Here is an 18,040-nt window from a genome sequence, read left to right as displayed (position 1 = left end):
TTGAAGTCAAAATTTGGGAGCTTGTCTTTTTTCAATGCCAAGTATATTTTTTGAAAGTTGTTCGTCATTTCTGTTCATTATTAGGAAAGCTATTGATTTTTAAACTTGTAAACCATAGATTCTTCTGTAATATACAATAAATTAACAATTAAAACTGTATAAAAATTCACAGTACATATTTATTCTGAAGAATAATACTAACTATCTGCATAAAGTAATGGGACATCAAAGATTATGGCCCCATTTATCACATCAATCTGTCATACTATTCGCACGCCAAGTGGCAGCAATAAAATTACTTGCGACCTGTGCTTGACGCCTTGTTTGATTGATTGTATCACTATATCACTGTCGCTGAAATTTCATTAGTTTTCTAAACTGGAGTATTACGAGTATGAAGTGGAAAAAAACATCAACTTTGTAGTTAATTCGGTATTTAATAACTAGCTTAACATCTAACGTGTCAAAAATTGTGCTGAGCATTGTCCTTCTCCTTTTTTCGATATGATTGATATTTTTTGACTCGAAGAACTTCTGGAGGTTGGATTACAAGGCGCAGAACCGTATACTGGAGTTATGGTCACGTAAGGGCTGGATGTTAGGCTACTTCCAGATGACGTGGACGATGTCGATCCCGATTTGGTGAGCTCGATGTACTGACGCTTAGTAGAGCTGCAATTGTTGAATTTGTCGATCAAGCCAGAGACTTCCTTATCAGAACTCTTCTTGTAAGTTGTTATCTTACGGTCAGCCATTTCGGTCGTATGTTCAAGCCGAGATGTGTTCACAAGTAAAACTCATCTATAAAATTGATACCACTGAAGTATTTCGGTCACGCGAATAGTAGTCACTGGATGATAGTTTGCTTTCAGCGGAAATCACCAACTTTCCCGATCAGCACAAAGGAACTTAGCGAATTACTTGGAATTACACAAAAATCAGAATAATGATAGCGGCAATCTGCTCCGGACAGGTACCGATTTCTTCGTCTGAATAGCGAATGAGACTGGCATGCCATAGCAACACACTGTCGTTATAAACTCGTTTTATCAAGGACGTCTACAATCGCCAATTGAAGATTATTATCTGCAATGTTTCAGACATATTTATAAGAAGGTACTGATTAAATTGCATCTTATGACGATTTAAGTCTGTTCCATACAGTTATTTTGTATTTTCAGGTATAGGTTAGTTATGTCAAATTAATATATTAATATTTGTGCTTAGAAACGCACAGAAATTTTCATGCCTTAAAAACCTCTACATCGTAAGTCAAGATCCCTGCTGTCAGTACATCTAGATTCTAGTACAGCATAATTGGTCCTTGATCACAACCAGCCATGGCTACGAAATGATCAGGACAAAAGGGCAATTTCCCAAACAATATTTTTATGTTTAACTGTAATTTAAATCTATTTAGATTGGTGCGTAATCTCCAATTGTTCTGCATTGAGTTATTGAATGTATTCCAAGGGAAACCAATTATACTTTGAAAAAACCAAAGTTAAAGTGTTAACAAAGGATCGTTTGGACAGGTCTTAATTGGCTCTGATTGAAGTGTCTCAAGGCCTACAATCATTGAATGAAGACTAATCAGCTCAAGAGCATTCAATTTATAAAGACCGTGACCAAGACAACATATATCATATAGTTCTTGAGTGTCTAAGTTTTTGCAGTCTTGTTATTACTTATGTATCGATCATCTTTTATCATGTTTATCATAGTTTGAACTTTTGACAAGTAGACGTTCAAGTGATCCAGCTTTGTGTCAAGTGCCAAGTAAACATTACAAATTAATGAAACGATGCGAATTTACTTAAATAAACTTTTATTCAATAACTTAACCCTCTAATGCATGTGTACATTAACTCTGTTACATAGATTAACATAATTACATCTAATAAGATTCTTTTTCAATGTGGAATTACTGACTTTTTATTTCTAGACAAAGCAAACCTTTCACGTTTAAGACTTAAAAAAGTTTCACTATCTCCAGGTTTTCTCATAGCAAAGTCAAGGTCCCTCGGTTTCATGAATTGTTCAACTAGATCATCGGTGACATATCTTTTCCGCTCTTGGTGTTCACTGACCATATCCTGGAGTACTCTTGTCAACGCTTGATTCAAATCGCCAGTTAGTAAAGCTCCACTCGTGTAACCCTGTGAAAAAAATCCACCATTAACATAATAAATAACCTATTGATTAACAATCAATTTCACAAGGAAGAATAAATTACTTTTCTGAGTTGATCCAGTTGATCATCATCCTTGAGGAAAAATTTCAGCCACTGGTAGGAAATGTCGATATCACAATTCCCGCCGAATTCCCTGTGCTCTTCGACAGTTGGCCGTCCACCGGAGAACGCCTTTTTCTTTATTTTATTTTTAATTTCCATGGGACTGTCAGTCAAAAATATCGTGGAATTAACATCACTGGCAGACATTCTTGACTGCGATCCTTGCAATGCTGGGAGGATTGATGAATGTAGCAATGCTGGCTTGAGGAAACCCAATTTGGGTGCAACGTCTCTCGTCATTCTGAAGTAAGGATCTTGATCAATGTCACAAGTAATCAAGCATGGGAGATTAGCATTCTTGAAAATAAATGGAAAAGTACTGGAAAAAGCTGGAGCTGCTTGAGTCGGTGGGAATGCTATTTTACCAACAGAATCACTGTCATCGAATCCAAAGATCTCTTTGATTTGGTTGTACGTTACACACTTTTGAATTCGAATCATGTTTTGGTAGAAAGCTGGATTGTTTCCAATATGCTCGAGATTTGAAAATATAAATGTCTTTTTGACATCGAAACCAAAGGCTATTATGTCCTTGGTGTTCTCGTACGCAAGCTCGATAGCATCTTCAACCTTTATGTTCTTCTGTATCGATTTCTCGTCGTCATTCAGTTGTATCACCAGTGGAACGTGAAAGACATCTTGGAGCCACTTGCAAAATACAAATGGTATCATGTCTCCTACGTGCATAGCACCTGAACTAGGACCTCTTCCAGTGAACAAGTAAAACGGCTGGCCCTGCTCGTAAAAATCCAATACCGTATGCAGATCACAGTGTGAAGAAAATAAGCCACGACGCAAAAAGTGATGACATGGTTTCCCGGTGATCTTTTCAAATCTTTCTAGCAGCCCTTGATCTGCCTTCGAACTGCCAAACCACTCTGAAAAAGATAACGTACATTTTATGAGCATCACACTCATCAACTTAAAAATTATCGCTTCGTGATTTAGAAGTATACTCACCTATCAACTTCTTGTAGTCTATCCCTATATCATCCATGCTCGTAACAGTCCAAGGATCAACGACATCTTCAGTGTCTTCCTTGATATTTAACTTTTCAATTTTTCTTCTTATAGCCCCCATTTTCAATTATTCTTCGAGAATCGACGGTTGTTATGACTGCAATAAATGTTACTTATTAAACTTATTAACTTGTTGTAATAATGTCGGAAATTTCATCATACATGAAGCAAAATATCAATTTGTACTTACATGAGATGCTTCAAATAACGCCGCACAAAACATAAAACACCCAGTAGTTTATTCCACAACCACGTCTCTTCCCGGCTAGGACACGACTAAAGTTCCCGTGGTTCTGCGGCTTTTTATATCAACGATTCCCTCAGCATCCATGTTAGCTCTTGTAACAAGAATTTATTGTGAGTAATTAATGTGATTCATGATCGTTCAAATTACGTCACGTGTTCCGATTAAAATCGAAACAAACAGGAAGATGACCTTATTGGGAAATACGGTCGTTTTGATTGACCCTCAATGGACTTCAGACATGTAGATTGTTTCATAGAAACTTTTCCATTTGCAAACTAATAATGATTCTTCATGATGAATCTGATGAATTCTTTGAGCTCTTTCGATCCACTGACGGCTAACTTCAAAATTATCATCTATTCTATTTCAAAGAATTGCAGTTCTTTAGGATAGTCCTTACAACACAATATAATAATATTGAAACACTCTGAGGATGGCGTTTCTTCTATATTAATTTAAGATAAGCCAATTGGTTGAAACTGGTTTTCAATGCCATGCCTCACAACAGCACTGTTGCAAATAACATTCGTTTGTTACAGTATACCTATCGAAAACAAGTTTATTATACCTCTTTTGCGGACAATATACCACAATAATGAGGAAAAACACCAATGAATTTCAGTTATTGCGTCATCTTTTTAAAATAACATAAAATGGAATTGTGAGCTTCTAGAAAACAAGATAATAACGATGGGTACTGAGAATTTTTATTACTATTAAATTAACTGGTGTGACGTGCCAGAGTCAAACTAGTTACGATAGGGTGGCTTATCTCCTCAGTATAAAAAAGGAAGTCATCTTCAGTTAGTTCAATGGAAAATTGTCTGTCGACACGAGTGGTCAACTTCAACAGGAAATATCTGCTGGTAAGTGTTGTTATCTTTGAAATTTTATATTTGTGTTTTATAGTCCAATGTCTTGCTAATTATGAGTCATATTGCTATGGTGATTGTGAGTCATAGTAATGTATTAACATATGCTATTTCTTTAATTTTATAGAAATATGGCGAGACTTGGATCGATTTTCCATGTCGGACTAGTCGTGGTTATGGTGGTTGCTGGTACAACTCCGCAGTGGGTAGATGAGACATGGCACTCAGAAAATCGGGCCGGCGAATGGAAATATGGCTACCGACAACCGGAGTATCGCCAGTGGCCGTGGGAAACCAATAGACCGCAACAAGACCGGAAAGCTACAGAATGGAAGAATGGTCAGAAGGAGAACAGTGGTCACTTAGTATGGAAAAATGGCCGTTGGTATGAGAGCTATGGTAACTCAGAGTTAGAAGCCCAAGCTGAAAATTGGAGGAATAGCAATTCACAACCAGGATATGGTTATCGGCCGACGGAAGATAAATGGCAGATAGAACAGCAAGCTAAACAATGGCGAAATGGCGCGGGCAGATGGGTGTACTAATCAATGACATTTTATGGAATCTTCAGAAGCAAGATAAAAAAAAAATTTGTACGTTCATTAGCTTTGAAGAAAATGTCTCTTAGTTTGGAATTTTTTGTAAAATTGATAGTCATGTAATAAAAGTAGATTTCATGTATAAATTCATACTTTTATTATCTTCTTTAAATTATTATAAACCTTTTGATCATAAGTACCTACGACCTAAGTTCGTCAAGTCGAAATATTGGTTGAATAACTAACATATGAAATGGAAGAAATTATTTCTGCTAATGTTATTCTGATCATATATTTTTAGCGAAAGATGCCACAGCAACCTTTAAACTGTAGAAGCAAGAGCTTCCTGTTAATATGATTATTCAAATTATTTTGTCCACAAACTTCATATATTTTAGTTTAGTTTCAAGTTATACTAATCTAGAAACATTCTAACAGCATAGAAAATACAAAATGATACTTAGAAATATCACTATTGTCTTAATGGTCAGTTGTTTGCTTTGAACAACTTAAAGAATTTTGCTCAATCTACCTCGGCAATACGATTGATCTTAAATTTTTGGCCCTTAAATTCTTGTTTGTATAGTAATCATCACTTTAACGTTTTAGTGTAAGACATTTTTAAATTTCACAAAGCTATAGGTAGAAAAAAAAACAAAATTAAAATTTTACTTTATTTTATTTTCTTTATAATACTACACTAATAGTATACTTAGGAACTATACATAAAATACTTTATAGCTAAATTATCCAATACTGCTATTCCTTACTTCAATACTGTCTAATTCGAAGCCCTGAATATCAATGATAATACAGTTTATAGCTCTATATCTGGCTGTTACGGAAGACAATCTTGGTGGTGTCTCGTTATTTGGATATTGTCTGTAAAATTGATTTTTCCTCATTTTTGACCACGACTTAAATTATCATAATCTTAATATAATCTTAATGTAATTTTAATAGATTAACTTAAACAATTCTTAACGGGGTCTCTTTATGCGATGCGCGCACGGACCGTTGCGCGAATGGGCGTCCGGCAAATTGGACAGAGGGACAAGTTGGGCCCGCATTTATTACAACTGGACATATGCTTACAAGGCAACATAACTATAGACAAATCTTCTACACAGCATATTCTACATCTAGGGATATCATTATCTACCGAGCCGGACTCTGTTTCTCGTTCTTGGAAGTTTTCGATCGTTTCTGTGTTTTCCTCGGGAGTTGGTACTTCGAATGGTTCCCCCTCCTCCGCAAGTCTGGTGATTTTATTAGCTGCAAGCTCAATGAACTCCGGTCCTCGAACAGACCAGACGTAGTAACACTTAGGAAACCAGTGTGCGTGCTCAATCCATGGGTCATCTTCGGGTATCCAATTACTGAGTCCACCACCACAATGATAGCATTTGGTTTTATCACTTTCCCTAACATAGAAAAATCCTGCTTCGGCCATTTTTTCTGGAGTTAGCGTTGGCGGACCAAGCCAATTTGTAAAAGTTCGTTGGCGAATTTTTTCGGTGATGTAATCTTTATGCTGGGGTGAACAATGATAACCAAAACATTGTATTGCTCCCTGTGGAGTTGTTGGGTCTAGTTCTTTTAATGTTGAGCGTCGATAGTAAGAATAATCAATGATGATCCGCTTACTTTGAACTGCCACATAAATGTGGTCTTCATCTATTGGTATATTACCGCATGGTTCTCCTTTGGCAAATCGGCAGATTGGTGACCATCTTCGATGATCTGTCATTGCGTCATCTCCTTCTATCCATCTAGAAATATCTATTCCACACTCGAAACATTTGACGCTATCTTTAAAACCAGTGTAAAAAAATCCTGCGGCTGCAAGGTGGTCCGGGTTCATAAATATTACCGACCACGTTGAATAAGTATCTCTTCTTACGGCTTCACGTTTGTACTCAGGATGTCTGGTTCGGAGGGAATTGACAATAGAGTTGGGCATTACTGCCTCTTCTTCCAACTTGTTGGCAGAACGGCTGAAATGATTACTGTGATTAGATGTCTTAATTCTTCTGGCATAACTTCAACTACTTTGTAAAATCTCTCGTAAAGTAAATTCAGTTTCTTGCTCTTTTTACCCTTCTGTAGAATGACAATAGAAACATTAAACTGTCGATAGACAAAAAGACTAAAATCGTCCACCCAAATCGCCTAGCGTTCTCTAATATAAGAGCTCAGCGAAGAGAGGAGTAACGATACATTTAGAAGGTCACACTGATTGCAATAAATTATGTTACTTATTAAACTTATCAACTTGTAGTAATAAGGTCGGAAATTTCATCATACATGAAGAAAAATATCAATTTGTACTTACATGAGATGCTTCAAATAACGCCGCACAAAACATAAAACACCCAGTTGTTTATTCCACAACCACGTCTCTTTCCTGCTAGGACACGAATGAACTTCCCGCGGTTCTGTGGCTGTTTATATCAACGATTCCCTCAGTATCCATGTTAGTTCATGAGAGTTTATTATGAGTAATAAATGTGATTCATTATCATTGAAATGACGTCACTTCGGCTCCAATTAAACTTGAAACCAACAGGAAGATGACCTTATAAGACTACTTTAGGTTTTTGACCAGTAGAGAATCTAACTTGTAAATTTTAATGCCAAAGATGATTACATTCCAAATACGAATGTGGCTTCTCTCAACGGCTGGCCGTTGATAAAGCAGTTTATTTCCTGCTCTACGTATCCTTATCATAGTGTGACTCTCCGCTTGACAGGATATCCTATGATACGTTGACGTTCAAAACAGAAAAACCACCACTACAGTGGATTTATTAGAACTAGAGCAATTAAAAGTTGTTGTTTTTCCGTAGAGTCAAATTCTTAAGGCATAACTAGGAAGAACTAAGAACAGTCTTAAAGATATGAGTGTTACGACTACTAAATTCAAACATTTGTAAAATATTTGTAAATTCAAAAACTCTGAGGTTTTTGAATAGCTTCTTCATCTAGTGCAGCTTCTACAAACTCGACATTGGACTTGTAAGCGAATTCTAGTCCCAAAGGTTGCAGCTTGGCTTCAGCAGTTGGGATGAACGGCAATGAGACAGATCGAGTCAGCGAATTCTTGGATCGTTTTCCAAACAAGAAACACGAGCAATAAAGCTCCTTGTAGTTGGTAGACTTGTTATTCACTTTTTTATCAGTTTTGGGCAGTGTCCGTTTACTGATGCATTCAGTCATTTTTTTGGATGTTGCGTTCGGGCGTAGAAATAATATTGAACCCGGAATGTCCAAACCTGAAAAGATTCAAAAATTCATTTGAATTCTTGTAACAAATCTAAGACAAGTCACCAGAAATATTCAGAATGGAATGCAAAAAAAGTTTGGTTTGAATCAGGATTTGAGAACTTAATTCACCAAAACTGTCAATAAAACATTTTAACTTATTTGCAGGTAATACTAGTATAAGAAACTTACCAATAAATTTCTCGTCGGACTGTCACTAAAGTCTTTACAGTAACACCACACAATTGATACAATTTGATGATACCTTTAAACTTTGAATTTATAGTATTTGAGAATCAAAAAAAATCGAGTCAACATTTTAACGGTATCTTGAGATTGAGGATACAATTTACAATGAAAATTACACTGCGGTGTATTTTTACGACATTGCAGGACAACGCATCAAAACAAACTCGTAAAAGAAGTAATAAATGATACTACCGTATCGAATTAAAGCTTTCGAATTCATCAAAATACTTCTTTTAATAACGCCCATGAGTAAAATGACCCTACCCTATTAGTGTTAATTACTAATATTTACGATACTGTTATTGCAATACGGAAAATGCGCAGTTGGTAAATCAATTATAGGCTAGTGAACTCACAATTCAATGACCGATCGATAATGCCTTTGTCCAATCAACTGGTCATTGGTCATAAGATATTTACAGCAGAATACTTTATAAGCGCATGCTTATCAATGAGTCCCTTTTTGTAGAAGGTTAGCAAACTTATTTTAATAAAGGTTTTAAGAGCTCGAATATCATTTGTATCGATTAATTACTAAAAATGATTAGGTCTCTACTCTATCGACATCATAAGGCCCGTTAACATGAGATTCCCTTCCACTGCGTGCCATCTTTAGATGTGAGAAATAACAAGCGGTTACTAATCATTCGTTACTTAGCAATTCACCGTTTGACTACTTTTGTTCGCGCTTATGTTAAGCGCCTTCCACTTAATGATCAGCAAGAGCAATTATTGCTCAGCCTAGGCCTTTCATATTTAGTTCCGCTAGGATTCTCCATTTTGTTGTTTTTTATATGTTCGGACAACGTAATACCGTAGACAAAGGAGCTATGCATGTCACTGAAATGAGAACAGAGTCATGACGTTGATTGGCGTAGCAACAATGATTAAGGTGACAGGACTTACCTATCTGCTGACTATTTTCTTAAAGATATAGAAAAACTCGTGCTGGTAAGGTTCATTATCATTTATCATTATCATATAAGAGATAAGGTTGTAAATGATTTCACTAGATGAAATATAAATAGAGGAATGAAATTATAAATAAAAATTAACATTTTGTGTTTATTTTGTTCGACGACCCGGCATTTTTTTGATTTTTTCTTCTCGTGGAGCAGCATTCAGCACAATAACAGGTACTGTTGTTAATTTTCCAATGGTCTTTTGGATTTGTCTGTAGATAAGCACGTAACACAGGGTATTTATTTTCATAAGAATTGGAACTCTGTGAACAAACAGAAGTAATTAGTCTTTCTTGAATAATTAATAGGTTTTTGGTGCTTTGTGCGATAACGAATGATAAGGACCGCATATAATAAATCAGTAATGAGAATAGATTTACATTGCTTACTGTGCACAGATGAAGTGACGTAATCGCTATGTGAAATATTCTAAAAAAGTTTGAAAATCCAAAAGTGCACGCCTCATAGCGGTCATTTAAATGAAGTTTGTTAAAAAATTTCATTCAAAGTTCTTGATAATGAAATGACAACAAGAAAAAATATCAATTCAAGTTTAGCGCAAATTTTTGAGATAAAATTTACACAGCACATGCGCCGATCTCAACTTTTCACATAAGGCCTAGAGTTATTTTCAATTAACTTCAAATTATATTCTATAATATAATGTGATAGATAATGTGATAGATACATTATTCACATTATCCTATAAGTAAAAAAGTCAATTTGAGTGTCGTAAAAACGGTTTTTCTTGATATCTCGAGAGTAGAACACTACCTCAACGCACCGCTTACGAGGCGTGCAATTCGATTTTCAGGTTAAACATTTCAGTGTTGTTTACGAGTATGGCTATGGTTTTTGAACCCGAATAATATTAACATATACATAATTACATTACATGGCAGGCATTATTTGACTACCGAAATACTATAAATAAATGAATATGATGTGTATATATAGAATTGAAAATGCAGGTTACGAAATTTTCAGTAACCTTCAGTTTCATCTCTTGTCTTAGTACAGTTAAAAAATGGCTGTACTTACGATATTTTCCTGAGTTTTGGTTGATAAATCCATTATTTCGGGCTCTTTCTAGATGACCACTTGACGAGGAGAAGAATCTGAAAATAGACAGAAGAAATAAAAAATGGAAATTTGGGAATGGTGACAAGAAATCTAGGCTGAATAGAAAGAATGTTTTCATTAAGAGTTTGTGATATTTTATGTCATACACTCAAATGATTTATATGATCGAAAAAAAATGAAATTTACCGGTAGTTGTTTTCGAGAATACTTGCAAGAATGATTGCAGACGTTAATGCGCTTCAACGGTGAAGATATACTGTTCAACTATTTTTAAGCTGCTCGCATTTAAGCAAAATTATCAGCGGTCGAGTCAAGAACAGTAGTCATTCGAATGTGGCAGATATTAATAAACCCACAGCTTTTATTGCAGCTGGAGTATTCAAAATTTGGTTCGAATGATTAAAGAATAGTCTAATGCTAGTTACATCTTAATTGTATACGCAGCTTTCCATGGAATTATATTTTAGAAATCCATATGAAATATACATTCTAAAGTCACTCCCGCAGTTTATTTTGAAGACGTGGTTTATAGAACTCAATATCATAATATATAAACACCTGTGGGTGTAATACGTGTGGGAGTTTACCCTCCAAATGTACTTTTAATGTTATATACACCTATATAAATACGATCATTTAGACCGAGTGTTTTTATTATCAGTCTGCATCGCTGCTTTCTCCCGATTACTAGGGTTTGATGTGCTCTCACTTAATCCGCGGTAAGAAATGGACTTTGAGTACTCATGTTTCCTGCCGATGGAGTGGAATGGTTATTCAGAACCCTTTCTGAAAACTTTGATAAAAACTGAAGCCACCAAGCACTGGAGATCCTGTCGTCGCTTGGAAGGAATGACAATCCGGCTGCAAGATGTCACTGCCGTGCTGGTTTACTATAGCTACTACCCATGGCTGAAGAAACCTGATGACCTGCAATCGCATCCTGATGAGGGGTACTTTGGAATGAGGATGGAGTGCATAATTTGCTCGATAGGGTGAGTAGATTTCCAAATCAGCTCAGGTTTCCTATAACGAAAGAATGTGACGAGCTTCCATTTTGTTCCAGATCCTTCACATGGCCCAGCCGATCCTGCGTTTATGTATGAATAGTTAATAAAACCCTGCCTGAGCACAGAATTAATCGAAATGGAAATCGTAAATCAAATAGCATTTTATTATCTTGATAACCTCGACAATGTCATACAGACGACCTCCTTATATCCGCGATGCGCCTCAGCGGTCACATTAACTATATACCTATTAGTGTTTATTGTTTCAGTTTTAAGTAATCAGTAATGATACTATTTAATCAAGTAAATACAATGTTGTCGTAGGCCATAACAGACGGCTAAAACTAGAGGAAAGATGTATGACAAAAGTTACAATTTTTAATATTATTTATATAATTTAACTTTGTGTTAATTGATTTATTAACTGGTGAAGACATCTTGCTTCTTTTTTACGGCGTTAAACAAAACTATCTCTTTTGTATTTGCCACAGTAAAGCAATAACTACTTCCATTAGTTTCCCTGAATAAACAACATGATTTGAAATGACTTAACTCCCATAAGGAGCAGTATTTGAAATGATTTGAAATGTTGAAAATTAAATCATTTCTAATCATGTTTAGCCCCTTTTAATCATTTCGTTTAATCAGGGTTAGCGAAATAAATTAAAATTCCGAAAAAAAACTCTACAAGAAAATAGTTTATTATATTATCTATCATCTTTATACTTAGTTGTGTTATTAATGATATGGGATTGTAAGTTTAATAAAACAATACAATTGAAATTCGAGTTTTATTAGGTAAGATCTATGAATTATTATAAATTATAAGTAACGTTTCAAACCAACGACCATCTTAGTTTTATGTTAGTGTTTACAATTTTACTTCTTAGACAAAAAATTAGATATTAACTTACAAGAGTTAAGTAACTAGGTTAATATCATCTTAAACACTCAAACAAGAAATTTTTCTCCAAGATATTTCGGAAAAAATCGTTACGCTCATCGCCTTGGACTGAAACTGCTCATGACAGTGAAAGATCTGGGTTCCGATTGAAAAGCAAATCCAACTCAGGTTCAAAAGAGTCTTTCAACAAGTTCTCTTTCACAAGATTCCGGCGCTTGCTCACGCGGGACCAAATTATGCAAAGTTTGTCATGGATTCTTTCCGGCGCAGGCCACAATTTGTTAAGCAGGTCCGTAAGTTCCATGTGGATGTAGAACTAGAAACAATAGTGTGAAATCAGTATAAGAATGTGTAAAGCAAGTTAATCTTGTCCTTGTCAATACTCACTTCCAAGAGTGTCATAGAGCGACCTCTGGAATCCGTTGGCTGACGAGTTGGAGCCGTACGGAATAGCCATACACACTCTTCCAAATGAAGGGGAGCCAGGCACAAGAAAATCGGGTCCATTGCAGTCAACCATCCACCATCAAGATTCTCAGGTTCAGGCCAGTCTTCTTCATATTCAGATTCACAGTCACTGATGACTTCGTAGTTTGAAATCTCTTGATACATTGATCGGTTTAATAAAATAGCCACTTTACCCAGCGATCTCAATTATGACAAAACTGAAATGAGTAAGTATTGAAAATACTTCGATATTTATATAGGTGTTCATGCATATTATTCATGTAGAGAATTTCTACGTCATTCCTTTTGTTAACTAAATTCAAAATCATGTGCAACTGAATACCACTTAATACACTATCAAAATAAGTAGATTTAATTGTCTTTGATTTGATCTTAAAAGGCATATTGATCAATAGTAATCATCAAAGATATGAATTCATTAGAACAATCAAATAGCGCACCGCTTACGTTATACAGTTCATTGCTCTCTATCAGATCTTATCACCAGTCACTTATACCAATCTATTTCCGTCCAGAGTACACACTTTGTAAACAAAACTAAAAGTTATTTTTACACTTATTTATCTTTGTTAGTAAACAATTACACTAATAACTTGTAACATTATCATAAATTATGACGAATTAGCATACTATTCGTCATGCTTGTACAGAAGTAGGAACTCTCCAACAATGTTAGTTGCCTCATTTAGAGTCGAGTGCAATCTACGTAATATACTGTGCTGTTTAGCCAGCAAACTCTGGTCTGGTGGGACATCTATCGACGCTAGAGGAAAAGTTTTTGGGACGGCATAATAAGACTCCCGTGACAAACTGGGTTGAGCAACTGGTGCATAAGAAATTTTGACTTGGGTTGTTTGCTCTGACTCTTCTTTTGGAGACTCTTGTTCTTCAAAAGTGTAAGTACTTGAATTGTTCGATTCACTGTGTTTTTTGAATGAACCAAGCCTGTTGAAAAGCTTGAAGACGACATTCTTTTTGCTTTTTGATTGGTCAGACTCCATATTTTCTTGTTCAATATTGTCAGAGCTTTGGTTCCCTTATTCTTCAATACCTGTGGATAACAAATTAGTCATAAATAACTATTACCTGGATTATATAGAGACAAAGAATACTTTTGCACCTCAAGCTTTCTCAACTTTGTTCTACGAGACTTTCGAAAGGATATAATATCTCCATTCGGTTTGATGATTGCTTGAAGACTGATTAGAACTATGATACTTCGACGAGATATATACTGATGCCCAATTGGACTTGAATAGGGTCGAGTACCATTTGAGAGTTTCACAATTGCTATAGTCCTTGACTATTAGTTTGTGGAAATCATTTCAATTACAGGACCCGGGTGATGATACCAACAGACTTACTAGTACTTTCGACATTGCAATAAGTTGGAAGCGCATTATCATCTTCGACTATGCACCGTTGATACTGTATCTTAAATATAACCTACAGGGGTGACTTTGTTTTTGTCGGTAAGCGCGATAACGTGGTCACTAGAGATAGCTAAATCACGTCATAATGTGATTGGAACTAGATTATTATCAACTTGCATATGAGCATTTATCGTTAACTTGACGCTAAGTTATCTGCAATCACCTAACTAAAAGTCTGGCTGTCAGTGAAGTGCCAACTCACCATAGCAACAGGAGTTTGGTTGACTAATCTCAGAATATGTGTCACGGATAGCTTCCTTGACATCATCAGAGAGATTAGGTTCTTGGAGATGAAGCAGCCCAGATGTGTCAAGATCGGACCTTTGATATGGTTCTGGCTAATGGTTCGCTCATCCCGAAGTATTTTGCCTAATCCGTGTGACACATGAGCGCAACCAAAACTAACTAAAAAGTTCAGTTACTTTCCATCGAAATTCTAATGTTTGTTTGTCCTGCCACAAATACTATTTAATGCGATAGGTCATGGATACCGCTTATCGCAAACTCGACTTTGTTTGCCATAGCGTAAGACTCGTATTATCTAACGAGATATTTCAGTACGATGACTTCGAATGCGAAACATGTGGGCCGCTATTTTTGACCGTGTCATGATTGCGCATTCACAGTCAATGTTAGCCGAATGTCATTTACCTCTGAAGTTCAATGTTTGTTATTGTTTTTTGTCTAAAATTTCCTGTTTTCGTTTTTTATGACAAAGAATAGACAATAATGAATGCATTCAACTTTTAAATATTATTGTGGTGGATGACTTCTCAATTACCAACTTAAATACATTATTATGATAACATTGCACTGGGTGTTGCAACATATGTTTCATGAAAAACAAACAACAATATCAATAGAATCAAAGTTTTTTTATTTTCTGGCCAGGATTTACAACATTGCTCGCGACTGGCAAAAATTTAAACGGGGTGTAAGCTTCCTATTTCTTGGAAACACTCCAGAAGAATTTGCTTCTACCAGTTTGATACGTTTCTGCATTGACCATGGAATTTATAATGATTTGGTCAATTTCAAAGGATTTGGATCATTTTGGAATTTTCTTAACTCTAAATAGTGAAAAAAACAATGCGCATGCATATGAAATAATTTTGTCACTGCTTTCAATTGGATGCGTGGCACATCGTCGTAGTATTACATTCGGGTCAAATGTTCCACTCATGTCAATTATGAGCAATATTTTCTCGCTAAAGTAGGAAGCATATGACGATTTAAATCATTGAACAGCCTACTTTTTATGATCTCGCAGAGATATGTATTTTTCAAGAAGTTTAGTAGCGTTGCCAAAGCTTGAATGTAACTCGCTGAGAAATTTAAGTTCCACAGATGGTTCTTTGTTCAGCGATTGGTTTGATTGAGTTGGAGTAATCCAAGGAGACGGTAGGGCAAGACTACTTTTGCTCGTTGAGTTAGACTTTGACTTCACATTGAAAGACATATTGGGATCTTCAAAAGGCTTGAACTTCTTGGTCGATGAATCCTTTGCTAAAGCGTCTTGCTTTGTAGCAGACGAAGCACTCAGGGTAGAAGAACTAGAGCTTGCTGAGGGCATTAAACTACTGTAATACCTTTTGGTGGGGCTGAGGCGTCGAATAAATCTAAAAACTGCGTTCTCAGAAACCTCTTTCGATCTCTCTGAACTACCAGATGCTTTGCGATCAGCCATTAGGTGTTTCTACTCAAAAATGCTGGAACGGGTTTCTTCCCTCTTCAAGTGATAGAAAATCTGCAAGTAAAAACATTATTTATTATCAGAAAGACTCGAATAAATCCTACATGGCAAACTACGGAACATTAGAATTGAATTTACCTTGTCAGCGAATTGAGGGCAGAGAACAATTATGTGCAATACATCAATCTCGAACGTTGGTCGTGAATGATTGACAATTTGACACTTGCAGTGAGATATATACCCTCCGGTAATTATTTCCAATTGAACATCAATGGTGTCGAGTGATACTTGAAATTCCAGATGATTTGTCCAGAAGTGCGTATACCACTTCAATAAAGAATGTAACATGAATAACAACGCAGTGCCAATTGGCACCAATAAATTTATTGTTTCAACTCGAGCATGACTCTTCATGCTTCAACTCTTCATGCATCAACTCTTCATGACCCCATTAATTTTCAATCATTGAACGTAAGTAGCCCGGCCTGTTTATAAACACCGATTCAAGCTCCCAAGTGAAGAGTTCCTTTACTGATTGAGAGAGATACGAACCTCATTCTGGTGCCTAATATCAAGTCAGATCTTCATAAACATTTCTAATCAAAGATGCCCTGTCGTGCCTGTCAAAAATTGTAAGTACAGCTAACCATTCGACTGATAGTATCCTAAATGCCTTCTAGAAGTAAAAGTCTTTGTTTTTCAGTGTCCGAGAGCACAAGACTGTCTACTTGGTTCCTCGTGAGTGGCAGGTGTATCGAGACTTGGAATGTATGGTATGGAGGTGCCATTCTCAATACTACCGCACCTACGGCAAAACTGAAGACTTGGAATTGAATGCTAATGGTGTCGCAGTTCGTATGGAAAACTACCATAACCAGTCATGGTTAAAGAAAGTCTCTGATTTTTCTGAAAAGCCAGACCCCAAACGATACTTGTCTATTTTTGTAACTTGCGTCTACTGTAACAGAATGTAAATTGAAATTTCTATTGCTGACAAATACAGCGCATTTGTAATTTAGCTCTAAACTATTTGTACATTGATAAATAAATATTTCGATAGCTGTTGACTCAGAATAAATTCATTCCGTCTACCTTCAATAAATATCAACCCATCAAGATATGACTCTGCAAAAAACCGTAGCATAAGAATCTTTGCAAGAGCTCCTTTGGTTGGCTGTCCAAAAATGATAACTTACTACTCACATATTACAACGTTTCACTGTAGTATTTCCAACTCGTTCAAAGTAGGTTGCAGCTATAGTGATGTAAATGGTGACTCATTTGCATAAGACAATCATTTCGACTAACTATCACTAAATGAATACAATTCTAAGTCATTAGTAACCGCGCCGCAGACAGCGTGGCGTTGAGCATTCCACGCGATAGGTAATTAATGATTAGATATGCGACAAAGTATATATAGATAGCGTTCTATGAAAAGAACTCGTTTTAACTAGATGAGTACTTATCTTGTTTCGTGGAGGATCTTACGTAATCTGTTGACAATTCGCTATGCAATAGAGCTGAAAACAATTAAAATAACACACTGTAAAGAAGTTATCGTCTGCAAAATGAGCATTACTTTACTTCAAACAAATACCATGACATAGTGTTGTATAAACAAACAAATTAAGTCAATTTCTATCGACAAACGGGACGTAATTTTTCAAAAATTTTAAGGTTGGTTCAAATAAACGTGAAATTTCATACACCTTCTTTTAAATTTCGACATCAAAAGCTTTCCTTGTAAAATAGGCGTAACCAGATTCTACAAATATCACATTAACATAATATTTCAATACGCCCCCTTAATGTGCATATTCAAAATAAACGGTAACACAAATAAAACATATAAAAACAAATCAAAGTGATATCAAAGAACAACTATAAAAAAATAAACAATTAACAAGCAATGCCCAAACCGCGCATGCACATATAGTGCTTTTCTCTAGGCAGAGCCTTCGTTAATATGTCGGCGAGCATTGAGTCGGTCGGTAAGTACT

The 18,040-nt window shown here is 35.9% G+C and overlaps 2 protein-coding genes across 4 annotated transcripts in view; one reads left to right on the top strand and one right to left on the bottom strand.

The window, feature by feature from the left end:
* LOC133532942 (synaptotagmin-7-like) overlaps positions 1-18,040 on the top strand; it is a 940,830-nt gene that overhangs the window by 760,135 nt on the left and 162,655 nt on the right. The gene's annotated exons all lie outside the window — the stretch shown is intronic.
* LOC133532871 (baculoviral IAP repeat-containing protein 7-B-like) lies at positions 5,969-6,937 on the bottom strand. The gene has a single exon (XM_061871729.1). The coding sequence runs from the start codon at positions 6,935-6,937 to the stop codon at positions 5,969-5,971; it is 969 nt and encodes a 322-aa protein (XP_061727713.1).

The sequence above is a fragment of the Cydia pomonella genome, chromosome 28 (genome assembly GCF_033807575.1).
Source record: "Cydia pomonella isolate Wapato2018A chromosome 28, ilCydPomo1, whole genome shotgun sequence".
In the NCBI taxonomy this organism is placed as follows: domain Eukaryota; kingdom Metazoa; phylum Arthropoda; class Insecta; order Lepidoptera; family Tortricidae; genus Cydia; species Cydia pomonella.
The sequence above is the reverse complement of the archived record's forward strand: the minus strand, read 5'-3'. Positions and strand labels throughout refer to the sequence as shown.

What these genes read in the sequence shown, in the direction of transcription:
- LOC133532871 (XM_061871729.1), bottom strand. Translation starts at nt 6,937, where the DNA reads ATGCCCAACTCTATTGTCAATTCCCTCCGAACCAGACATCCTGAGTAC.